Source organism: Panthera onca, chromosome A3 (assembly GCF_046562875.1).
Source record: "Panthera onca isolate mPanOnc1 chromosome A3, mPanOnc1 haplotype 2, whole genome shotgun sequence".
Classification (NCBI taxonomy): domain Eukaryota; kingdom Metazoa; phylum Chordata; class Mammalia; order Carnivora; family Felidae; genus Panthera; species Panthera onca.
In genome coordinates this window covers 137,712,449-137,737,895 of record NC_138341.1, presented here as the reverse complement: position 1 = coordinate 137,737,895, position 25,447 = coordinate 137,712,449, and the positions used below count along the sequence as shown (strand labels likewise).

The window sequence follows — 25,447 nt, the reverse complement described above, 5'->3', positions numbered from 1 at the left end:
CGGGCCACACGCACACAATCTGGTCAACATGCCATCAACCTGAACACCGGTCTCTAATCTCTCAGCGCCCTGCCGGGATGGTGGGCGGGTAAGGCGCCCACATCCCTGCCAGGAATGGCTCCCTCGGGCTCTGTACGGCCGCCCCACTCTGCTCCCAGGCACGTGCGACCCCACCGACCGGGATGCACTAGCTGTGCAAGTTTACGGCCTTGGGAAGAGGAGCCGAGGGAAGGGGTGAGGGCGCGGGAGGGGAGCAGGCTTCCAGCCCCGGGGACGCCCTCCCCGTGAGGGCACACAGGGCCCTACGAGCACCTCCCGAGCAGGTGAGCTGAACAACAGCACCCCAGCCGTGCAGGCTTTCAGGGGAGTCGCGCCCGTTTCTCTAATGAGGCAGAACATTGACATTTGGATTCCACGTCTCTGGAGTAATCCTGTCCTTTCCTTATCTGGGATGAACAGAGCAAAAAGGAAGTGGGAAATTGGTTCATTCTTAACCCTAGATTTGCAGTTACAGGTCATTAAATTGGAAACTGAATACACTATCCATCAGCGGTTAATAATGTTTCATTTCCTTTATCTTTCACCGTTACGGCCGTCGTTACGGGTGTCATTATCATCTGCCCAGCAGCGAGCGCTGGGCGGCGGGGCTGAGGGGGCAGGCCGGGCTCTCCACAGCTGTGTCCCCGTGTCCTCTGCGTCCCCTCCAGCCACCCGGGTCTTGGGGGCTGTGGCTTGCAGGCACGCGCCCCAGCCTCTGGCCCCATCGCCGGACCCGCGCCGAACTGCCCTTACGCGGGCAGCCGTGCGTTCAGCGTGACCTTGGCGACGCCGTCTCCGCTTGTTGGCCTCGGTTTCCTCATCTGTCCAATTGGGTGGACAACACCATGCGTCATGTGCTTGCTTGCACGAATGCTACGGACCGATGCATTGGGAGCAAGAGGTCTCACCCAGGGCCCGTTCTCTCCCACACATTACAGAGAAGGGCAAAGCGGAAGCAGGGGGATCTGGCAGAGGAGTAGAAGGTGGGGCTGTGTGCCACGTGGAATCCGGCCCACAGCCTGGAGTTGGGGCACACAGCACCCCTCTCCTCGCCAACTGTCCATCGCTGCTTTTGTGCGACAAGGGCAGAGTCCGGCACGTCCCGCTGTCCTCTGCCTACGCAGCCTCGATGATGACTGTGTCAGGCCCTCTACAGGTGGACGCCCTGGCTCCCCAAGCCGTTTAAACCCTGGACTCCAGGCCTTAGAAAGTTCCGCTGACTTTCAAAGAACCCGTGTGGGGGCTTCAGCCAATTTGGATGGGTTCTGCTCGCTCGTTAATACAAACAAATGGCCCCTGGTCACTCATTAATACAAACAAATGGCCCCTGGACAGACCGCATTCCAGCAGCCACCCACCTCAGCACCCGGGCAGGGCACACATTAGGGACAAGTTAGCACCTGCTAAGCACTTAGGGATGACGATCACCGGGTGCTGGGAGGAAGTGATGAATCACCAGATTCGGCTCTGCTGTATGCTAACGAACTAGAATTTAAATAAGAATTAAAAAAAAAAAAAAAGAATGCACCAAAACTACCTGAAAAAAAAAAAAAAATCACAAAACTCCCCAGAGCGTTGTCTGCAGCAAGAGGGCTCGCAGAAGTGCACGGCCCTGTCGGCTGAAGACAGATGTCGGATTTCCCTGATGAATCTGCGGTTTGCGTAGACCACACCTATCGCCCTGCTAGGAACGCTAACAGGCTCCAACGTGCAGTTTGCAAGAGAAAAAGAGGAGGGAAAGGCAGATTTTTTGAGCACCCAGCCTCTCGACGGATGACGCCGGTCACCCCGGGACATGGCTTTAAAGGAACGGCCGCGGAAGGGCCCCTGGGCGTGAGGCGCAGGGACACGCGCACACCCAGCGTCGTCACCGGGATGCAAATCAGCGCCACCTCCTAGACGAGCGGATCCCGAGCCACACAAGGAACACGGCCTCTGAATCAGCAGTTCTGAGTTCCGCCCCTAGGGATTCGTCGTGAGGAAGTAAGAGACGGTCCGTAAGCCGGGTTCACAAAGACTCATCATGGCACGGATTCCAGCAGCTAAGATCCAGGGAAGTCCTGTCCCAGCACACGCACGTCACGCCCACACGTGTGCAAACACATAAGCACACCACACAACCACATGCTTGGGCACCTGCACACGGACACGTCGCACGTGGACACCCACTTACACACCCACACAAAGCACGCGTGTGCACATACGAACACAAGCTACAGGTCTGCATTAGATCGCACCCACGTGTGTGCTTGTGCACACACACAGGACTCCCATGCACACTCACACACACTGCATACATGCACATGCACCTGGTAGAAACAAAAACCTTTTAAACGTCACATGAAGTCAACAGTAAGTATATCTAGGGGTGCCTGGGGGGTCAGTCAGTTAAGCCTCTGACTTCAGCTCAGGTCATGATCTCACCGTTCATGGGTTCGAGCCCCGCGTCGGGCTCTGTGCTGACAGCTCGGAGCCTGGAGCCTGCTTCGGATTCTGTGTCTCCCTCTCTCTCTCTCTCTCTGCCCCTCCCCTGCTCAAGCTCTCTCTCTCTCTCTCTCTCTCTCTCTCTCAAAATAAACAAAAAAATAAAAAAAGAAACCACCTTGTCTAAAGTGTGTTTGCAGAGGTGAATCCTTGCTCTGTTTCATCACTAATTATGCTCCCAAGTGGCCCCCACGCCAACCGTCTCGATTCCTCTGAAGCCTCTCTGCAGAGCAGCTGGGATTCTCGAAGGCACAAACACCAGAAGTGTGGCCGGAACCTGCTCAATCAACAGATGCAGCACATGTGTTGTGTTTATCGTGTCGGCAGTCCGCCTGGCGGAGCTGATGGGGGGCAGGGGGGCCCGTGGCGGGTGCACAGGTCCGGGGTCAGTTCCCTTACGTGGGCTCCGAGCACACGGCCCCTTCGGCTTCGGCGCTGGCTGCACGGACGCCCCTCCCCCACACGATTTATGGGGCCCACTTCCCGGAGGGGGTGACCGGGCACCCGAGGCCGCACACCGCTGCCTGGAACCCGGGGCGTGAGGGAGAGCCCTGCCCGCCACAAACCCGGAGCAGGGAGGCCGACGGCTCGGAGCCACGTGTCCGAGGGGTGAGGACAGCGTGCGTCCTGGGTCTGCCCCATCTGCAGACCCTCGGGACCATCGTCACTTTTCTTGAAAACTCATGACTTGAGCGGGAAACGTTTCATCAGCACGGGACAGGCAGCCAGTGGCACTCACCGTCCAGAGCGATGGAACCACAGCAGCGTGAGACGGGGCCCGGACGCCGCTGCCCCCCACCCCTCGCTCAGGGGAAGGGAGAGGAGGTCGCACACTCGGCAAGGTCGTCCAGGCCCCCGGCCGCAGCCAGAGCGACGGGCGCACGCCTCACGCACGGACGCCACGCGCTGTGGTCTCCCCTCGGCCCCCTCGCGAGCCAGACCTCCGCTTCTGTTTTAATGGACTCTTTGATTTTACGGAAGCACGTGTACTTAACAGGCAAATTTATATCAATGCCCAACATGGCGCTTATAAATAAGCACAGTAAAAGCAAAGCAACGCCACTAAATCTCTGCTCATACCTGCTGCTTGCTTTCTCAGTGAAAAATCGAGATTTGCAAGAATCGGGGCGTCCTGGTTCCGTCCTGAGGCCTGGGAGACAGCATAACAGGGTCTCTGTCGCTGCAGGACCCCCGGCCCAAATGCCGCGTGGGCCCTGGGAACCCCGACGCCCTCCAGACCTACCGCAGACGCCATACCTCAGGAGACCATGCGGGGCCTGACTCCCTGGTCCTCGGGTGCCGACAGCCCGCGTTTGGACAAAGTGCCGTTAAAACCCACTTGCCCACCTTCGTGGGCATTCCGCCTCCAAGTAAGGTTCCTTCTGCCCCGCTCACCTGCACCTTCCCCCCACACCCCCTTCTCACACCCAGCCCCAGGGAACGGCCACCCCACCCCACCCAGCCCCAGCCCCAGCAGTCAAGGCTCATGGCCAGGGGGAGGGTGGGGCCGTCGCCAGACCTGCCTCGCCGGTGGCTACCGACAGGCGATAGGTGTGGAGGTCTATTCTTTCACACGAGGCCCAGCCTTGACCTCCTGGAGTTTCGTCCTTGCAGCCACGGGCCCTGACTAGGATGTCCCCCTTCCTTCCAACTACCTGTCTGCAAGGAGTGTCTGAACCCCCTGTTGGCGTGAGCCTCCACACAGCCGCTCTGTTACTGGAAACGGCATTAACCCGCCATCAAGCTCGGAGTCCGGCCCGGCAACCGGGGTGCTGGACTCACAGAAGGTCACAAAACTGGAGGTTTTCACATCAGGGTTTGCACTGCTCACGTTTCTCGGGCACTAGGGGTGCAGGCCGAGTCTGCGTCCCCACAGGGCTTAGGCGAAGGCACCGCCCTCGCAGGACGCAGGCTCCCCGGTTCTCAGACCCCTCCCACAGTCTCCCTCCACCATCAGGGCACCCCGGTCTAGTCTCAGGGGCAGGCTCTTTCTTCCACCCAGGAATCCAGCAACCGTGGGTGCCTGGCCCCTGCAGGTGCACGGGGAGGAGGGGAGGAGATCCAGCCGCTGACCTTCCCAGGCTGAGTCCCAAGGCAGCCCCATGGCAGCCGAAGCACCCTCCCCACGGGCAAGGGATCCTAGCCTCCGGTGGGGGCTCTGGAAAAGACCAGCCACCAGGGGTGAGGGGAGGTGGGAACCACTCAGGGAAGGAAAGCAGAGAAGAGGGATGAAGGGCCGAGCAGTGCTGGCCGAGAGGGAGGGAGGGAGAGAGGGAGGGAGAGAGGGAGGGAGGGAGGGAGAGAGGGAGGGAGGGAGGGAGAGAGGAGGGAGGGAGAGAGGGAGAGAGGGAGGGAGAGAGGGAGAGAGGGAGAGAGGGAGGGAGGGAGAGAGGGAGAGAGGGAGGGAGAGAGGGAGGGAGGGAGAGAGGGAGGGAGAGAGGGAGGGAGGGAGGGAGAGAGGGAGGGAGGGAGGGAGGGAGAGAGGGAGGGAGAGAGGGAGAGAGGGAGGGAGAGAGGGAGAGAGGGAGGGAGGGAGGGAGGGAGGGAGGGAGGGAGAGAGGGAGGGAGAGAGGGAGAGAGGGAGGGAGAGAGGGAGGGAGAGAGGGAGAGAGGGAGGGAGAGAGGGAGAGAGGGAGGGAGAGAGGGAGGGAGAGAGGGAGAGAGGGAGAGAGGGAGAGAGGGAGGGAGAGAGGGAGGGAGAGAGGGAGGGAGAGAGGGAGGGAGAGAGGGAGAGAGGGAGGGAGAGAGGGAGGAAGAGAGGGAGGGAGAGAGGGAGGAAGAGAGGGAGGGAGAGAGGGAGGGAGGGAGGGAGGGAGGGAAGGTAGGACAGTCACACAGGCCCCACTGGGCAGGACACGCCCCATCACCTGCTCAGCGACCAGCCCCAACTGGTCCCTCTGGGCCCAGCCTGCTCCAGGCCTGGGGGCACACCAAGAAGCAGGTCTGGGAGCCCACGGGGCGGGGAAGGGAGGGCGACAGGCAAAAAAACACTGCCATCGGCTCTGGACAGCAGGGGAGAAGCAGAGGGGCGAGAGCACAGCTGGTAGCAGAGGCAGGGTGCCCAGCCCAGGAGGCGGCCCCGCAGAGGCCCCAGCACAACGGGAAGCGGGAGGCACCGGGCGCTCGCTTTTGCAGAGTCTCGGGCAGGGCAGGGTGAGGAGTGCGCGGGGCTTTGTGGCAGCCGCAGAGCACTGGGCCCTCCAGCTCGGCTTCCGAAGCTGGTTGTGGTGTTTCAGCAAAGGGTGCGTTTGAGAACGACAGCTGAGAGGCAACAAGGCCCTGGGAGGACACGCCCACCCGTGCCAGCCCCTGCCCACCTCCTGGAATGTTCCCGGACCTGCTCCTGGCCACAGTGTCTTAACTTTGGAGGGACAGCTCTTGGGAACAGCAGTCACGGCCTCGTGACTTCTCACCCTAGACGTAAAGGAACACGGGGCAGTCCTCCGAGGGAGGCAGGGGGCCAGAAAAGAGATCCCTGCCCGGGCCTTGACCCCGGGCTTTTGCAAGTCACGGCATATCCACTGGCTTCGGCTGCTCCCAGGAAAGCTGCCGGTCGATCTTGAACCTCCACCAGGAAGGGTCCCGGCCGCCGGGATCTGAAGCCAACCCCCACTTGGGAAGTGAAGTTCATCCCATCAGCACCTCCTTGATCACTGACCATGAGACTCTGGGGTACCGCTCTTTCCCGGAGGCCTCTGGCTCCCCACAGGCCCATCATCAGAGACCCCGCAAAGCCTCAACTCCATGCTTCTGAAGGAGACAGAACATGCTTCGCGGCCCGTCCCCACTCCCTCCCAAATTCCCTTCCAAACTGCCTCCGTCTCTGATTCTGAACTCCTCCTCTGGAAACAACGATTACGCCTTGCGTGTTTCCCTGAGGGCTGGGCATCCCCTGCCCAGGAGCCACCACCCTCGAGTAACTGCAGGAGGTGATAACACACACACCCCTGGCCCACGAGGAACACATAGTATCATTTCAACATCTACAGCGAGAACCTCCACAGCGCCAAAATACCACAGCATCACCACCTCATCTGGGGAGCCCTCCAGCTCGCCAAGACCGGGAGAAGAGTTGAATCAATAAAATGTTATCAGCCAAGCAGCTTGACTCCTGCACATTGAGGAATGCAGACACCTCCAGATCCCCATTCCCTGAGGTCAACATAACTCTACAGACCTACCCAAAGCTCAGCAGCGGAAGGATCCTGGCAGACAGGGCGCCCTGGTGAAGGGTGGTGGTGGCAGGGAGGGACACAAAGTCAAGTCATTTAAAAAATGAAGCCCCCTGGCCCCCAGGTGAGAGACCACCGCGTGCCTTGCCCATGCCGGGACCAGCCAAACAAACCGGGAGTTAAAATTTACCAAAGGGCAGAGCCCATGTGCCTTTCTGCCGGGTTGTAACACAGGCCCTGAGTCAGAGAGGGGCACCAGGGGCTGAAATGTGTGGACCAGAGCTGGAGGAGTCATTCACCCCTGCCCCTCGTCCGCCAAGACTCTCGTGAGCCGTGCTGTGCACACAGCACACAAAGAGAGAGGCTGTCCGGCCCTAATACTCCCGATGCGATAATCACCACCGCCACCCAATTATGCTCTGGGCACCTGAAGCTAATGCGGTCCACAGAGGGGCGATTTCATTAGACTGAGACCCACTTGCCTTACTTTGCTTTGATAACGCCTTAATAAATACACCGAGCGAGCCCCAATACAGAGGTGCAGAATGAAAATACTTTGACTCTTCCATTTTATGTCCGTTCTTCTCTGGTTTTCATGCTTTCAAATTCCCATGCTTGTCAGTTCCAGCCTCTGCCCTTCCAAGAGGTGGGAGAAAGCTCATCTCCTTTCCCTGCAAAGACTCCTTCCCGGGAGGGAGGCTTCGCGGGTGACCCGGGCGTCAGCCTCGCCCTCCAGCTCCCTAGCACACATGCTGCCCCACCTCTAGCTGGAACGCCACGCACACGCACACGCACACAGTGCAACCACACTCGGGCAGACGTGGAGGAGAGCACAATAAACACTACATCATCACACACTTTAATAAAGCGGTGAGACAATGGAAGCAATTAATCTCACTTAGCTCAGGCAAAGGGATGGGAGTAGGCAGCGGAAGGGGGCTCCACAAAGAAACAGCACTTGAGGCGGGAGGCCCTGGAAGGTTCCCACCGATCACAGGGCAGCTGGAGGGGCAGCCAAAACAAAGGGGCAGCAGGAGGAAGGAAGGGCTGGCAAGTACCACTCGTTTCGGCACGTGGCTCAGTGCCCGCCCGAGGAAGGGGTGGGCGTGGCATGGGGGAAAAGGGAAAAGGGCACTGGAAACGTGCCATGGAGGGCTTAAGGCCCTCTGGGATTCGTGGCCGATGGGCCAAACAAAGAGTGCCGCAGCCGCTCTGGTATCTAGGAATCCCAAGATTCACAAGCGCTTCCGAAGCAAGGCGTCACCACCAAGCGCTAAACAATTAACGGCTGTCTTAACGCAGCGTGGCGTCGGGCTGGACCCCACGACTTTCTCTGTCCAACAGCCCCTGACCCCACTGCCGTCTCAGAGACGCTGTGACAGAGTATTAGGCCCAGTCTCCGTTATCCAGCATCCTGGGCCTCCACGGACGCCCACCCCATCAAAACAGACGTGGCCACGAGGGAAACAGCAGTGAGCGAGAGGGCCGGCGTGGACAGCAGCCCCGTCACTGTCCGGCTGGCGAGAGGAAGATGATAGATTATGGGATCACTCCGATCCACGGCGCAAGTGTGGCCTCTGGTTCTCCCTCCCTCAGTTCCCAGGCAGGACACCAGGATTAGCGCCTGGATCAGGAAAGCTCCCTACAGCGGAAGCTACTGACGCCGAGTCTAACCAAACACGTCCAATCTCAAAATCTGAGATCCTTGAAAAGCAAAAGGCAGAAGCACCTTGTCGGTACAGAGCGTCTGGAAATACGTTTAGTGCCCAACTGCACACACACACCTCTGGCCCACGGTCCGGCCTAAGAGTTCAAACAGAAACGAGGCTTTGATTCACGCTCAGGAAAATAAAAAATACGTTAACAGGAGGCGAGGCAAGCCGCTGGGAGAGGTTGGCTTTTCCGTGCCAAAAGACAGACACCGCGAGTTTCCCTGAACAGGTTATCATTTTAACATTGCAAAGCACTAGACTTCGTTTTTAAATAGCAGAACTACAATTATCTCCGCACGCCCGTATCGCCGCTCTGCAGAGCTCCTATGTAACAAAGCAACTGTCAGCGATACGGGCAGGACGCACATGTCTGTGCCACGCTAGACGGCCAGCCTTATCAAAACCCAACTGCATTAATCCTTTCCTTACATCAAAAATCAAATAACTTTCTGGAGAGAGGCTCCAGTCTCACGAAGAGCGGTTCCACTGGGAGACGGTGAGTGGAGATTAACCGCACAATATGGTCGGAAATACATAGATAAGCGCCTGCCTCCTCAGCGCCTGCTGAACACTCGGAACCCGGGACTCTTTCAGAAAGACACACACAAGTGTCCAGAGCCACACGCGGCCTCCCCGTCCCATCTGTCCTCCTTGAGACCGACCAAGAACTCTGGCAATAAACGAGACACCCGTCCGTGGCGCCATTTCCAACAACAGCAGTTTTAACCCGAGTGGCATTTAAGCACGAAGGAAATAATATTATTTCAAAACTGATAAGGGAGAAACGCAATAAAACAATTCCTAGATAACCGCGGGGAGGGGATGCCTTCCTGATAAAATACCTTTCAGAGTGAGGGAACAATGTGCTTTTCTGCCTGCACAGAGGAGCAGATACCCAGAGGGCACACTTCTGTCCTCCTCATCTTGGGAGTCGCCCCTGCTCCCCTGTGCTCACAGGAAGTGATTAATTAGAGCCTCCTTGAAGCGGCAACCTCAGAAAGCCACTGGGGAACTTCATCTGCGCGTCACAGAATGCCATCCTCCCAGAATCCTCCTTTTAGAGCCTGACAACGGGGCCTGTCTCCAGCAGTCCTGGGCACCCGCTCCAGGGCTCCCAGAGGACAGAGGCCTGGCTTAGAAAGGCCTCTCCTCTCGGTGCCTCTTCCGTAAAGGGAGGAGATGCCACCCGTGACACAATTCCAAGCACAAGTGTGGCGTCCTGATCCCAAGTCCCGTGCCCTCAGGCCGCTGCCGTCTTCCGCCCGCCCCCGGCCGTCAGCTCACGCAAAGAAACCCAGGAGGGTCGGTCCCACAGTCCCCACCTGCCTCGACCCAAATCCTGGCTTGTCGGTGTGAGACCCCAGCTCCCCTTTACTGTGGTGTTTCCACTGGGGAGAGGCACGAGTAAGATCCCCTCACACTGTGACAGAGCCGTCCAGTTCGCATGGCACCTTCGCTCAGGCCCCTGGGGGGTGCGGGGAGCGGACGACCTCCAGGCCGAGGGTGCCGGAAAGTCACATCCCTATTTTAGGTTCGCGTGGCTTCATGCACCGGACGAGGGTGACAGGTGAGAGGCACTGATGCAACATCGGGTGAGCAGGGGAGACTTTCAGAATCTACATGCAGGCACGTGAGCCTCTTTGCTGCAGCCCGTTGTTATGAGATGCCAGAGCCAAGCCCGCGGCCCTGTGCCAGCCCCAAGGGGAATTTAACCCTGCTCACAAAGAAATTAGGAAGGCAGCCCGCTGGCCCCTCCATCACGCTGATTCAGCATAGCTGGATGTAAGGACTGTCTTCTATCACTTAGGAGGAAGGGGTGCCCTTGTCAAGGGGCTCGACTTAACACAGAAGGTGCAGGATCCAAAGGGCACGGGGACAGTAACACACCAGGAGCACTTGTTTCCCAGGCCGGCCCTACGGGTTTTCTCTAACTGCTCGGTCATCTGCTCTGCACACTCAGACTCCTCGCATCCAAGGAAGGCAAGCAGGACGGGAGAGGCGGGCAGACTAACATGAGGAGGCCCTTGTTTTCCAGTCCCCCAATTTATCCCTGTGGAGCTCTAGAAAGTTCCAGAGTCTCTGTGCCCTGGAATTCCTACCTAAAAAGCGGAGACAAGCCCATCCTAGTTTTAGGGGCTGCCACTGTCACCGTGTTTAAAACCCAGAGACTCGTAGGCAATACCACGTTACAGCATTTTCCAATGCAAATCCCCAGAGCAGGGCCAGCTCAATGACCCACAAACACAGGGCAGGTTTAGCCAGGACTGAACTACCGCAGTAAAAATTCACCTGCAGTTTCCGGGACTAGGAGTTCGGAGCATTTGTTCAACGTTTGAGCCAAAAATACCCGGGAGAAAGACTCCCCCTCTCTGGAGAAGCTTGTACCTGGCTTCTCCATCGTTCAACCACCAAGGAAAACACTTGAAGCTCCCACTACACTCCCCCCACCCCCATTTTCAAAGGATCCGAGACTTTAAATGGATTTCAAAGGCCCCTGTAATTCTGCCAGCATGACATTTTATGTCTTATAAGGTACTTTTATTAGCCAGGATTGTAGAAAATTGTCGTTTACCAGCCATTAACCTTTCAAGCATGTAACTATTTTTTTTCCCCCACGTGGAAGTCTAGCTTACACTTCTCTGCAGATCAATCCTGAAGCCGTCCAGCTCCTTTAAGGAAAAAAAAAAATTCATCGAAAAGCCTCCCTGTTCTGAAGAAAACATTAAGTTCTGTAATTTTACAGACGTCTGATCGCAATTTTATCACCTTCAGCCCTTCCTGGCATTCTGTGTTTTATCTTAAGATATTAAGAGCTAGTTAAGACAAGTGATCTAACCCCTCCTTTGTACTGAGGGAAGGTGGGAAAGAACGACAGGTAGAGGGAAAAGCGTCCAGCTGTACAGAGGGAGAACTGGCACCACGGCCACACTCGAGTTAGCCTCTGACCCCGCGGGCGCGTCCCTGCTCCAGCGTTAAATACGACCTGACACGATCCCATCACCCCACAGCCCTGTTCCTAAACAACCACGGCGAATAACTCACATTCTCACTTGCCTCTCCATGAGCCCACAGAGCTTGAAGGAAGCCACGCCGTTACTGACTGCTTCTGAGACACACGCCCTCCGCCAACAGGTCTCTGGCCACACGTGAGAACGTCCAGAAGTCCCCACACAAAACCATAAAAACCTATCGGATGCAGCTGCCATCTCACAGAAAAGCTCCCACCTCGAAGGCCGGCTGCCCACGTCTCGGGGCTTGACACTCAAGGGGAGCGTCCGAGGTCCTCCGCCGCCGACCGAGGCACCTGGAGAAGACAGGTGCCCGCGGCCCCGGGCGCCCCCCCTCCCCCCCCCCGGTCACGCATCGGGAATGAGTCCGCTTCCTGCTGGGGCCTGGACGTGGGCTGCAGCCCCCCAGCCTGGGGAAGGGAGAGAAGCAGGGCAGGGGGGGTACCACAGGGCTGAGCAGGGCCAGCTGCACTGGCTGAGGCAGTAGCACCCGTGACCCGGTGACCCGGGGCAGCTCAGCGGCGCCCTCAACAGGCCGGGTCTGCCTCCCGCTCGTTGTACGTCCGCCTGCAGGGCCACCCAGACTCCCCCGCGAGCCCAGGGCTCCCATTCGTCTCCTCCCACGGCCAGTGCGACTGAAGGTCACGCAGGTCACGACATGCACCTGGGGTCACACAGCCGCCGACGGGGCACTGGGTCTGGACACCCCGAAGCCGAACAGTCCCGGCCCTCCCACCCGGAAAATCCGGGACCGCGGTGATGGTCGGGGCAGGGGGACGGCGTCAGGCGCCAGCGGGGGAGCGTGGACGCGGGACCCCGAAGCGTCATGCGTCAGCAGCCCTTGCTTGGTAAAGGGGGGCCAGTGACGCGCCTGCCTCCCGGGGTCGGTTGTGCAGATGCACGCAGTTGGCCCCGGGGAGGCGCCCAGCACAGAGCCCAGCTCAGAAGAGCCGCGGTCACCACACAAGAACGACCGTCCCACCGTGACGTGCCGGTGCTCGCCGAAGGGGGCTGCACGCGTGGCCCATCCTGTTCACGGCGCTCAGTAATCAAATGCCCGCGGGCATCCCTCCGAGGGGCCAGCCCAGGCCCGCTCTCAGTACCTCACTGAAGAATAAAAAAGAAAGGAAGAAGGGGGTCTTTCTCCCGGAAATCCCCTCCGACTACAAAGCAGCCTGAGTGTCAGGACCCAACCACCAAGTGGCTTCCCAGCAGCTCCGCCACCAGAGGCAAACGCGGCCCCAGGGCCCAGCTGGGGCGCGACTTGGGGACCCCAGGCATCCTGCGTCGTCCCCTGGCGGGAACAGGCTGCCCACCCAGACCCTGGAGGAGTCAGGACGGCCGGGCTGTGGGACCTGTGGCAGCAGACTCCCCGCGAGGTACCCGGGGCTCCCCGGCAACCGCTCAGGGTACGCTGCGACCATCCCCGGGGAAACGGAGGCTGCCCCCAACGCAGCTGCAAAGGACCAACGGCGACAGGGGCTGGGCCCTTGCAAACCGCCGAGCGGCTGCTCCAGGGCAAGCCGGCTCCCTCTGCTTTCGGAGGAGCCGAGCAGCCGGGCGGGAACACCCTCGGAACACGAGGAACGAGACACTCGGAGACGGAACTCACGCCTTTTTGCACCGGCTCGGCAAAGCAGCCCTGGGGGAAGGAGAGGCGCCTTGTACCCACGCCTCCCTGCCCGAGAGCAGGGGGAGCGAGCGCAGACATGCGCCACTCCCAAATGCACACCTGGAGATTAACACGATATTTACGACACATCTACGCAACATCACCTGAGCTATCATCCTTGTTAAGATGGCATCTGAAAGGAAAGATAACGGGAGGAGAGCCAACGTCCCATATACATTTTAATTCCGACGGAATTCCTTCCTCCTAGAGACAAGGCGGGGACTGGCACTCTTCCGCCCGTGGATGTTTATCTGTCGCTGAAGGCTTACCTTCACACTGTCAGCCAGAAAACAGTGAAACCAAACAAGGCAACGTTGGCAGCAGCCAGACCGGAAGCTGCTCTGGGCTTGGGAGCCTCCGCTTACCCTTCACTCCGCTTACCCTCCGCTTACCCTTCCTTTACCCAAATCACATCTCGGGACCCACGAGGAAGCTGCCCAACAGGGTCCCAACTACGGACACAGCTACGGCAGGTGGGGGCCCCTGCCAAGAGGCGGGACTGGATGAGGGCTGCGTGGGGCGTCCAAGAGCCGGGTTTCCTCGGTCACCCTGGGCCCCCGCTTCCCCCGCGGTGAACAACTGCTGAGGACCCCTCGGAACCGCACGAAGGGACATGAGGAGGGGATACACGTGGGAGCAGGAAGCGACCGTGTGTCCCTCCTTCATAACGCCCGCGGGAGGCCCCAGGGATGCCTGGAGTGTCGCCTCACATGCACACAGGTCTGCGCAGAAGCAGCCTGGGGATGATTATGGATCTCGGGTCATTTTCTGGGTGAGCCCAAAGCCGTCACGAGGGTCCTCCTGAGCGGAGGCGGGAGGCAGCCAGGTCAGAGGTGGTGATGGGAGCACAGGGGAAGGTACGGGCAGAGGTACCAGCGTGGCCGTGAGGTCAGAGCCTCCAGAAGGAATCAGCCCTGCCCAACCGCCCCCCTGCAGACTGAAGCCCAGAGGACCGGCCCCTGTTGGAGTTCTGGTGTCCAGAACAGCGAGAGGATAAATTTGTGTGCGTTAAGCCACCAAATACGCGGATCACTGGGCTACACTAAACTAACACAGTCCATGACCTAAGCGGACTCCTCCCTGGAGAAGTCGTGCGGGGGATGGAAAGTCACAGAGACCCCTGCACAGAACCAGGTGGGCCGGGGCGTGACCTACCAACACCCTGAGCCCGCAGGTGTCTCGAGGGCATTAAGTGAGAGGGCAGGTTAGCACTCGGGGGGTGGGGGGGACACCCGGTTGAGGATAATCAACTAGGTTTGTTTTGTTTTGTCTTCTTTCCTGTAAGAATGGAAGTCAGGGAGGGCGCCTGGGTGGCGTAGTCGGTTGAGCGTCCGACTTCAGCCAGGTCACGATCTCGCGGTCCGTGAGTTCGAGCCCCGCGTCAGGCTCTGGGCTGATGGCTCGGAGCCTGGAGCCTGTTTCCGATTCTGTGTCTCCCTCTCTCTCTGCCCCTCCCCCGTTCATGCTCTGTCTCTCTCTGTCCCAAAAATAAATAAAAAACGTTGAAAAAAAAAAAAATTTAGAATGGAAGTCAGGGAGCCAACCTGAAACAGTGCCAGAGGCCACCAGGAGAGGGCAGCCTAGAGCGCGGGCAAAAAGTCACCCAAATTCTGAGCCTTCTGACAAAAGCAAAGGGTTTCACCACCCCCGCTTGCAACAGGCCAGGCCCCCCTCTGAGGACGAAAACTCAGAGGCAAGTGCCCTGAGGTTTCACAAGAACACACGCGGGAGAACTTTGGACTCTCGACGCAAAGAAACTCACATGAGGGTATTTTTTTTTTATGGTGAAATCCATTTTAAGTAAAGATTGTTCCTTCAGAAAGTCAGAAAAATCAGGACATTCGAATGCTTGCTTGTTCACTTGTTCTCAAGTTCTCAAGTCATTATTAGTTCTGGCATCTACTTCAGTATGCTGCAAAGAAAGGTGGGGGAGGAGGAGGAGAGGGGGAGGGGAAGGGGGAGGGAGAAGGAGAGGGGGAGAGAGGGAAAAGGAGAGAGGGGAGGGGGAGGGGAAGGGGGAGAGAAGAGAAGAGGCGAGGGGGAGGTGAGGGAGAGAGAGGGGAAGGGGATGGGATAGGTGGAGGGGAGGGGAGAGGCCTGGAAACCTAAAATGGGAGGCCCCTGCAAACACCTGGGACCCCAGACCCAGGGTAGAAAGGACCACGGCAGATGGAAGGCACACACAGCCGGCCAGGAGAAAGTGCCAGAAACCTCCTTCAAGTCACGGTCTGTGGCCCCCCTGGCGGTCCACGATCGTAGGCCTCCTCACTGTCCCCAGTGCCCGGGTCACCCATGTCCAGCTTCCAGGCTGCAGGCCTCGCCTGGGGGGGGGGGGGTCTCTCCCGGCCTCCCCCAGCGCTGGCAGGGCTCAGAGCCCCCTGAGCACATGCCCTGGACCGTCTGCTACGTGCCCAGAATTGAAGACTCCTGTTGGCCTCACGGAACCCTGGCTCTGCTGATCCTGGGGCCGGTTCTGCAAACCCAAGGTGTCCACAGAGTTTGGACCCACTTCAGATGAGCCCTCGCACATCAGTGCCGCCCGTCCAGCACCTCCTGATACACTGGGCTTCTGTTTGTTGCAAATGTCCAAAACGGGAAACAATTAGCACGTCTGAATGCTTGATAATTACTAATTTTCTGACGGTGCCCGGAACACCTGGGCTATCCTATGTGCACGTGACCTTGGCGCTCCGGAACCATCTTTGCACACGGTACGTGAGGGATCTAAATGAGCTACAAGCGTGGGTCTGGACAGACAGGGAAGGCACAGCAGATCAGCGCGTTCTAGCCAAGCTCCCGACTGGGGTCACGGGCTTCTGATCCACGAAACGGGACCAGTGCTACTCATGGGCAGAGCTTTCGCGAGGATCACAAGGGCGGTGTCCGCGGAGGCTGGCAGGCAGCGTGGCCCGAACTCCGTGTTGTCACGGGACAAGCACACAAGGCCTCCCGTTTCCTCATCTCGAGCGGCCGCTAGAACACGCGGTTCTGAACCGCAAAACCTTCACCTTCAGGCCACAGCTTCCACGCGTGCATCATCCTCACGTGTAACTGGCGTGTGAGCTTTCGGCACTGAGGGTTTTGATTTGGTGACAGGTGATTATACACATGGGGCAGAAGTCAGAAGACGGGAACTCCCGACACACTGCCTCAGGGACCCGGTGCGCAGCACCCAGTCGGGCCACGAGGGCCGCGTCCACGGGGGCGGAGCTCACCGTCGGGGCGCGGTCCTGCTCTGCGCCCACTCACCTCCACCTAGTGGAGACCGAGGTTCCCAGAGCCGGTCGATATTGCGGACAGAGACAAAGTCCCAATGCCCGCCCCCCTGGATGAGGACAGCTAAGAGAGCCCACGGAGACTGTGCACTCCACGATGGGAGGGGCAGACACGTAAGGACTCATCCACATCCTGGCCGCGGACTCGAACGTGGTGCCCGTTCATTTCATCTGCCCAGCAAATACTTACTGAGTGCCCACGGCATGCTCTCAGCTAGGCATGGGTACTAGCCAGGCCACTAAAGAGAGACGGAAATCAGGGCCCAAGGAACAAAAACTGAGAAGGACCCCAAAACCTGGGCACAAGTCAGAGGATGAAATGTACTCCAAGTTTCCAGAGACAAGGACAGGCACTAGCTAGGGTGCACAGCACTGTTTCCCTAAATCAGGAACTGCGTTGGGTCACGTACGGCAAGAAACTCAACTGCGGTGTGTTAGCCTCGTTCTTCTCACCTCTTGGGGGACAACGAGCCCACAGGTTATCTGGATGCCCTTCAAGGACGCCACCTAGGATCCAGTTCCCGCTCTACCGTCCTCACAGTCACAAGATGGTTGCTCTGCCTCAGACATCACATCTGTCTTCCAGGCAGGAGAAGGAGGTAAAAAGCAAAAGGCAGAAGGCGTGGCCAGCCGAATCTGTTCCTCTTTACCAGGAAGAAAAGCGAACAGAGCCACGCAAAACCCCCTTCCCAGAAGCGTCATCTAGCAGCACACCCTAATGAGGCCCCACGGCTTGAACCGCCACCTTGGTGTGAGGGCGTCCACCTGCTGGGTGAGCCTCTTAAACAGGACTCCGCGTACGCCAGGCGGGTGGGTACAGAAGGGGCGTCGCCGAGGAAGAGGGCGAGGCGGTGCTGGCCGGGGGGTCACCAGCGCCATTTACCGGCTCGCTCACGGCAGCTCCCGCTCCCCCGCGACTTAACCAGGGCGCCCCAGACGTGCCAGGGCGTCGGCGCTCTCGGGCTCCTTCGTTACGTCTTCATCCGAGATGAAAGCCCGCATGCGGCCCGCACACACACCGGGCACGAAGCCGGGGGCTGGGTAGGCGGGAGGGCTCGCTTACCTTCTCGCGCGCGCGCCTGGGGCTGCCTTCTGCCCCGGCAGGAGCGACCTGTCCACACCGAGGGGGCAGGGCGGCTATTTTCCACGTCCTCGTCCAGAGGAGATAAGGGTACTCGTGGCCGCGCCGATCACATCGTGGCAAATGCTCGCTTGCTGACCGCAAACACCTGCACTTGGACGGTCTGGGACCGTCCCGCCCCCTCCCGCCTGGTACGCAAAGGAGTCGCTCATCCCACGACGCGGCAGGTAGGGCGCCGGCAGCGGATGTCGCTGCTTGTCTCCCTGCGTCCACCCCTCCCTTCCTCCTTCCGAAAACAGGATCCCACTCGCTCCGAGGACACGGCTCCACCAGGTGGGGGATCGTAACAGCTCTAACCCAGATACGGCGACACAGCCCTCTCCTTCCCAGCGTCCCCACCCCTCACGGCTGGGAGCGGCGGGTGACCAAGCTCCAGCCGACCAGAACAGCGAGCCACCCGACGAAGTGCTTGCTTTCCCGGTACAGAGAAGGGATGCGGACGGTGCTACCCCCTCCTCGCTTCATCCTGCTCCAACCTCATGTGCGATGCCCGGAGCCGCAGCCGCCAGTTTACAACGATGAGGCAATAAACCGAACTGACAAAGTAAAGACGGCAGGGTTAAACCAGGCAAGGGATGATGCCGCTGATAAGCCGCCACCCCAGCCCTCGACCATCTCTCTCCTCCTTCTGAACATCCTGAAATGATCTAAAATAGTAAACCAGAGTGACAGGCTGCGGCCCTCATGAAATTTCCGGTTTAGGTAAGAGAGATGGCCGAGCAGAGAACGGAAGTCCTCCGATGAGGGAGCAGAGTGTGGCCCAGGGTGCACACTGCGGCCCCACGCTCACGCAGGAGGGGAACACAACGGCTCGTCATCGAAGCAGACTCCTCTTTTCTGTGTCACTTGAGCCCGCTTCCCCTAGGTAAGGCCCAGACCCCTCCGAACGTTTCTACTCACACGCTGCCTCTTTTCCAGCACCCAGAGGAGACAGGACCCGTGCGACGTGGGTCCCCACCACACATCCTGTCACCCTCCCATCCTCGGGCGGAGCCGCTCTGGGTTTTCCAGAACTCTGCCCGCCACAACAGAGCAATGCAGGTCACCGCATCAGCTGCGGCCTCCTCAGCAGGGCTGACCATTAATTATTAACAAAGCAGAGAAAAAGACACCGGCTGGGCAACCGGCCCCCGCTCAACCAGGGCTCCCAGAACGTTCCATTTGGGCCCAGGGAGAAACCGCTTAACCAACCTACTTTGGGTATTACCATGCACCGGTGATCGCGGCCGTAGTGAACTACCTTGAAAACAAAACCACAGCTAAGAGTCCATGGGACCACACGCACGTGCTTGCCAGAAAAAGGAGACACAGGAGACAGAACTCGGAGGGGATCTAGGAATCTAGGAACCAGGGGCACTCGTCCCACAGAACGCTCCGCTGGTCCAAAGGTCCACAGTACCATAGTATTTGCTGTCCTATTGGGGAAAACTATTTTAAGCCTAATTAGCATGAAATTTTTAGAACGGAAATGCTTTTCATTTAGACATAAAACAAAATGCCACGACATTTCTTCCATCCACTTATCATAAATAAGTTAATTACCATGTAACAAATCGCTCCTTCTGGAATCTGGAGGTTCGGGGCTGCTGGTAAGCTGACTCAGGCAGAGAAGGAGCCACTGAGCAGTCGTTAATGGCTTACGGCGTACTTACAATAAAATGGGGACGCCGCGAAGCTTTGCTCATCAAATGAAGGTTAAGCTCTCTCGGTTGGAGTAACTCAATTATAAGGAGTCATTATCAGCTTAACCTGATTCCTACCAGAATAACAGAAGTGTTGTGCCAATATCTTATCTTGGACCCACACATCTTCACTGCAGTCTTGTCACTTGCAAAGTTTGTACACAGAGACATTTTTATCTGTCCTGGTTTGAATGTATGTCAGCGTTGGCTTTTGCTTCCGTATCTGCAACAATTATTTCTGAGATAGAAAACATCTCTCGGTCCCTGAGAACGGCGTGGTGGAGGGGGACGGAGGCAGGTGCAGGAGAAGCAGTGGGGCTCCAGCCTACCCCAGAGGAGGGGAGGAGCAGGCCCCAGTGACTGGGACACAGCTCCCCTCAACCTGGGCTGCGCTGGGCCACATCTCAGGTACAAGTAAGGGCCCAGAAAATGAGTCCCGCATCCACAAAGCCTGTCTGCTGGTCCCAGTTTGCCTGCCATGGTGGGCTCTTCACCCCATGCTGGGTAAAAACCATCTGGGCTCATGGGGCAGGCCAACATTCAGCCAGCGATCGTGACTTCCCCACCACGCGGGCCAAGAGCGGAGGGGCCAGCTCTCCACCGGCGGGTGCGCGGGGGGAGACCAGACGCCTGTTAGAAATCCCACGTTTCATCATAAGAGGTCTGAGATTCCGCCATGCTCTTCTGCGGTAGGTAGTACTTATTACTAAAACAGAGGCCTTCTTTCTGAAATTCCTGGGTAAAAGCGAAACTCCAAGATGCCATCAGGTGTGGCTCCTTGCCCAGAGAGGCACAAGAAGCCAGCTTCCAGATCAGCACACGGGGGCACCACAGCGTCCCTGTTGTGTGCAACAGTACAACGCACTGAGAGTAGAAGAATGTTCCAGGCCTTCCCTGAGGGCACACAGGGACGCTCGGGAGACCAATCCATCCTGAAAGAGGGTCTACCCTCTCGAATTCTGAAATGACACGCACAGCACATTCACAGAGCATCTCCTAAGGCTCTCACCACATATGCCTACTCATGCAACACGCCCATTCTGCTTCCGGGCAACTGCCACGGATTTTTGGGGGGAGGGAGGGTGGGTAATCCACGAAAAGGCTCCACAGATGATGCCCTTAGCAGGTCAACGCAGATGACAACAAACAGGTGAGGGAAGCTGCACTCAGCCCCAAATAAAAATCCCGTTCACGTAACCAAGAACAAACAAGATAAGTGACCGAGCTCTGTCCCCGAGGAAGAGAATCCGAAAAACCCCCACCACCGCCCCCCTAAGGAGCTGCTGTCAGCTCTTGAGAATCTGAGATTCCCTGAAACCCAAAGCTGGGGAGAAAGTCAGCGCTATGAGGATTATTTAGTCGTGAGTGCTGAAATTTAGCTCTGAAGCCTTATCCAAAGTTTGCTCCCTCCGTCACTCTGAAACCGGCTAAAAGCTGCTGCTTCTGGGAAGGCGCTCAGCCACGGTGTTCGCGGTAGGACTTGGAAACCTCACAAGGAAGGCCTGATTGATCTCCCCTCCCGTACACATGGGAAGTTTAATTAGTTTGTCTCGAAAGGGAAACGGATCAACATGCAGAATGATCTCCTGTCTCTTGACTTTTGAAGCTGCCTCTGACGTTCCCATCACAAACGTGGATATAATCCTACAATTACGATAAAGCTAATTGGTAGTTCCCTCCTGCATGTGTGTTTTCGTGTTATCAGTGGGGTAGTAATGAAAATGAATACCACATTTGTGAACAGAACGTCTGTGGGTTTATTTACCGCATTTCCAACAACATCGTCTGCTTTATCATGCATTTCAAAGCAGGGATAATTTAAGAATCCAGAATTTCATACATAAAAATACTTAGCAAGAAAGTCTCTCTCTCTGCACATTATTTGGGTGACGTTACATCCGAATTCCAATTTGTTGCCCAGGAAATGATTCACCTCACTCAAAAATGACAGGCATTCTGAATCATTCACCTGGGATGCAAAACGCCTTTGAGGTCCACGGAGGGACACCTCATTGACCTCACAACCGTCATTTGGCAGACAGCCTGCCTCAAAGACAGCCCCGACCCGCCTTTTCCACGGAAAGGTCTCCCCAGTCCAGAACACAGTGTGCGATTTCTTCCCACCCCCCACGCCCCCCCTACCTTTGAGAAGCTTCTCTCCTTCCAGAATATTCTCCGAGATTAGTGCCGTGTAGTCTTCTTCGGAGAATCCAGCCTTGCAGGTCTCCCGGGCTGTAAGATCCCCATTATGGGCCTGAGAACAGAAAGAAAAGAGGTCGGGACAAACGTGAAGTTGGCAGAAATTTAATCCAACCCCTTGTCTCTCAGTGGCTGCCGCAGGCAGGGTCTGGCCTCTGGCTATGACAGAACCACCTGAGCCACAGCCTTCCCCCCAAGCTCCCCTGCTTCCGTGCTCTCAGGGACTCACCTGGTCCAACAGCACCCTCCTGGGGGGATTCCGTCCCAGACCCCACGGAAGCCCGGAACCGCCCAGCACCCAACCCCGTATAAACTCGGTATAAACCGTTTTTTCCTCGACACACACCCTCCGGTCGAGCGCGGCTTATAAACCGGGCGCAGTGGGAGATTAACAATAACGATGAAACAGAACACTTGTGACGTGTCCTGTGACTGTGGTCTCTCTCCCGGGCACCTTCTTGTCCTGGGCTCACCCTCCTCGTGCCCAGGTGACAGGAGGAGATGCCCGCGCCATGGGATGGACGTCACGTGAAGGACGCGGCACGTGACGCAGCGCCAGGCTGCACCTGACCTTCTGACCTCGAGTCAAGGGGAGGGTCCTCTGCTTCCCGCGCGGAAGCGGCGGGAGCCCAGCGCGGGTGAGGGGGTAACTGCTGGCTCGGCCTGGGCACAGGGGTGCAGGCGGGGAGGAGGGCCAGCGGATGGCAGGGCTGCGGGCCTCGGAGGGCCTCTCTGTCCCCGCAGAAAGCAACGTCTGAGGAGTGTCCGAAGACAGCCGAGGAAGCCACAGAGAGGAGGGAGGTGCAGCCAGCCGAGGCCCTCTCGGCCACCGCCCCCCGGGGCCCCAGAGCTGGGCTTCTGTCTTCTCTGTGGGTCCCCAGGGAGGGAGGCGGCGGCAGAGCAAGAGAGGAGGTCCTCCCAGAGGCGGCGCAGCGCTGGGCAAGGAGGGAGGCTCCCGGCGACGCGGCTCCACCCTCCAGCCCTGGCACCTCCACTGGGCTGGACACTTGTCCGCCCGTGGAGCCCCCATCTCTGGCCCAAACGGGCGAGACAGCTGCCCTGACTGACCTGAAAGGGTGGGTGTCCTCCGGTCTTGCCCAGCGGGAGGGGCTGGGGGGCGGGCGGGGAGCCCCCCGGCCAGGCTGCGGGGGACAGCAGCTACAGGTCAGCCTCGAGCGGAGGGGAACCGTCGAAGAGACGGCGCGCGCGGCGGGACGCTGGGCCGAGACGTCGGAGCGCAGCGGCCCCGCTTCCCCCCGGCCAGCGCTCGCCGGCAGCAGGGGCGCAGCCCGCGGTCGTGGCTTCGCGGGGCCGCCGAGCGGAACGCGCCTCCCGCCGCGGCGCCCGCTCCAGCCCCGCGCGCCGCCGCCGCCCGCCCGCCGGGCCCCGGCTCCGGCACCGCGCCGCCGGCCCGGACGCGGACGCCCTCCCCACAAAGCGCCACGGGGAGAGCGAGGGGCGCGGGCTCGTTCCTTGGGAAAGCTCCAAGCCGCGGCTCCGCTCCTCGGGAACCGAGCTCCACAGAGGACCGGAACCCCGGGGGCGAACTCGCCCGGGAAAGTTTCGCCCCGCCCGGGCGAGTGGCGAACGCAGCCGGAGCGCCCCGCAGCCTCCGAGCGGGCCTGGGGGCGCCGCACTTGTTTATTTCGGAGGCTGCAACCGCGCTGCCCGGAGGAGCAGCGAGGCCGATCGGCCACGAGAGGGGGTTCCTGCAACTCCCGCGGCCCCGCCGCCTCCCCAGGGCCGCCACCCGGCGCAGCCCCGCACGCCGCCCCCGGGGCCTGCACCCGCCGCGCACAGCCGGTCTGGGGGCCGAGCTCGCGGACTCGGAGGGAAGGAGGCGGGCGCCCGGACCGCGCTCCCGGGCACGCTCACCCCGCGCCCGCCTGACTTCCCGGCCCCGCTCCGAGCGGCGAGGGCCCCGCCGGACACCGGCTCCAGCCGCGCCTGGGGGACTCCGCGGCGAAGGTGCCCCGCAGTCCACATCCGCCGCCCACCCGCAGCCGCGGTCTGGGTCAGCACCCGGAAGCCCAGCACGGAGGAGGCGCCGCGCCGCGCCGCGCCGCGAGACCCCGGCCCCCGGCACGGGGCGGCGAGACCGGGTGTCCCCAGGACCCTGGTTCTTCGCCTGCTGCCGCCGGCTCCCCCGCCCGCAGTCCCGGCCCGGGCTGGGCTCGCCAACTCCGGAGGCGCGCGGCTCCCGGGCGATGGAGGGCGCGCCGGCTCCGCCAGCGGGCAGCCTGCCCAGGCGCGGGAGAGCCGAGCTCCGAGCGGCGGCCGCGGACCTGGGGCGGCCGAGGGATGCTTGGCGGGTCCCGCTTCGGGCAGAGCTCTCTGGGCCCTCCACCCACCCGCACCGCACCCCGCTCCGCACCACGGCTCGCCTCTGCCCCGGCGGCTCCCCGCTCCTGCCGACCGCGGGCGGCTTCGCGGAGCGCGGGAGCCTCTGGATGCAGCGGTGCGCGCGGCGGGGGCGCCCGGGAGAGCCCCTCCGGGCGAGTGCGCGCCCCGCCGGCTCCGGGGGCGGCCCCGCGGTGCCTGGGGCTTCCGAGCGGCCGGGACGCCAGGCGGCAACTTACCCGGAGCGCGCCGGAGAGCGAGAGCAGCACGAGGAGCACGCCGGAGCCCGCGGTCATCTTCCCGCCGCGCCGCGCCCCGGCGCCCGCCCGGAGCCCGGCGCCCGGAGCCCGCTCCCGGCCGCCGCCGCCGCTGCCGCCGCCGCTGCCGCCGCCCCGATCGTGCAGCTCCGATGGCCGCCGCCGCCGCCGCCGCTCGATCGGGCCCCGCGCCTCCAGCCCGGCCGCGCCGCCGCGATCGCCGCCCGGCTCCGGGAGCCAGGCCAAGTCGGCCGGCGGCGCGCTCCCTCGGGCCGGTGCGTCCGCCAGCCTCGCAGCCGCCCGCGCCTCTGTTCCGCGCGCTCCGAACTGCAGGTGAAGCCGCGCGGCCGCCCCGCCGAGGCCCCGCCCCGAGCCCGGCCCCTGCGCTCGCTCGGCCTGACGCGGGCCTTAAAGGCGCCGCGCCCCCCGCGCCGCGCCCGCGCCCGGCGCCTCCTCCCCGCGCCCCCGCCCCCCACGGCGGGGCGTCCGAGCCCGGGTCGGGGGAGGGGGAGGAGGGCGGGGACCTGAGGACTGAAGGAGGCACAGAGTCTCCCCTCGCCCCACCCCCACATACCCTGGGCGCCCCCTCTGGATGGGGAGCCCCTGCTGCTCAGGGCAACTTCCTGCCCGGCCCACGGTGGGAGGGCGCTCCCCTTCTGTTCTCCCCGTTTAGGGTGTCTTCCCACCGACTCCCGCGGCCCAGGCCCACCTCACGAGGGGCCTTGCACCCACGCTCGGCGGGCAGGAGTCAGCCCCGAGAGACCAGGCGGGCGGTAGCGAGGGCGCAGCGCGGACGGGCTGTGGTTCCGCCTGCAGGCTGTGCTGACCCTCCAGCGCAGTGCAGAGCCCTGGCCGCGCTGCGCCCCTAAGGACTGGGGAAGGGACTGATTCCTGGTTGTGCATCAAAACACACTGCTAGGCCTGAGAAGCCGGGAAAGAAATGAGAGGCCCCGGGAAAGAAAAGGAAGAAATTTTCCGACAGGAGAGCTGTGTCAGGAATGTCCGCTCCGCCTGTCCAGGCCGGCTGCGTTTGCTCTGCTTGGGTGATCTGCGAACCGGGGGGACACTTCTTTCAGGGATCCTCGAGTGAAAATATGCGCGGCTTGGAAAGTGAGTAAATGCTTCCTGCACGTTTCCTTTTGGCTTGGAGATTGAGAGAAAGTGGTTTTGTTTGCTCAGATATTTGAAATTTCTTTGTCTTGGTTTGGAGAAGCTCTGTGTCCAGAATACATTAGTTCTGGTTTAAGAAATGCGCCGCAAAGGAGGGAGAAGAGGACTGAGTGCAAGTGCGGAGCCCCAAGGTCAGAGCCAACTTGGGCAGGTGGGCAAAGAGCCGCAGAACCGCCTTTTCTTCTCCCCCAGGGGCCCTCCCACCTGGGCAGGGCGGTCCGTTGGTTAGTGCGCTGCACGCTTCAGACCCCAGGTGATCGATAAGCCAGGAGGAGCCAGCCGGGTTAGGCGGTTAG

The 25,447-nt window shown here is 60.1% G+C and overlaps 1 protein-coding gene across 4 annotated transcripts in view; it reads right to left on the bottom strand.

The window, feature by feature from the left end:
- CDH4 (cadherin 4) overlaps window positions 1–24,348 on the bottom strand; it is a 542,734-nt gene extending 518,386 nt beyond the window's left edge. For 3 of the 4 annotated variants that reach the window (XR_014137503.1, XM_081795372.1, XM_081795374.1), the window contains exons 1-2: window positions 23,964–24,347; window positions 21,328–21,439 (exon numbers count right to left, since the gene is read on the bottom strand). Coding sequence is in view for 3 of the 4 variants with exons in the window: in XM_081795372.1 (XP_081651498.1) it covers window positions 21,328–21,439; window positions 23,964–24,020 (169 nt within the window). In the remaining variant the exon portion in view is untranslated. Of the gene's footprint in view, window positions 1–21,327; window positions 21,440–23,963 lie in introns of all 4 variants that reach the window. The other variant, XM_081795373.1, reaches the window with a different exon arrangement.
- Between the last annotated feature and the right edge of the window lie 1,099 nt (window positions 24,349–25,447).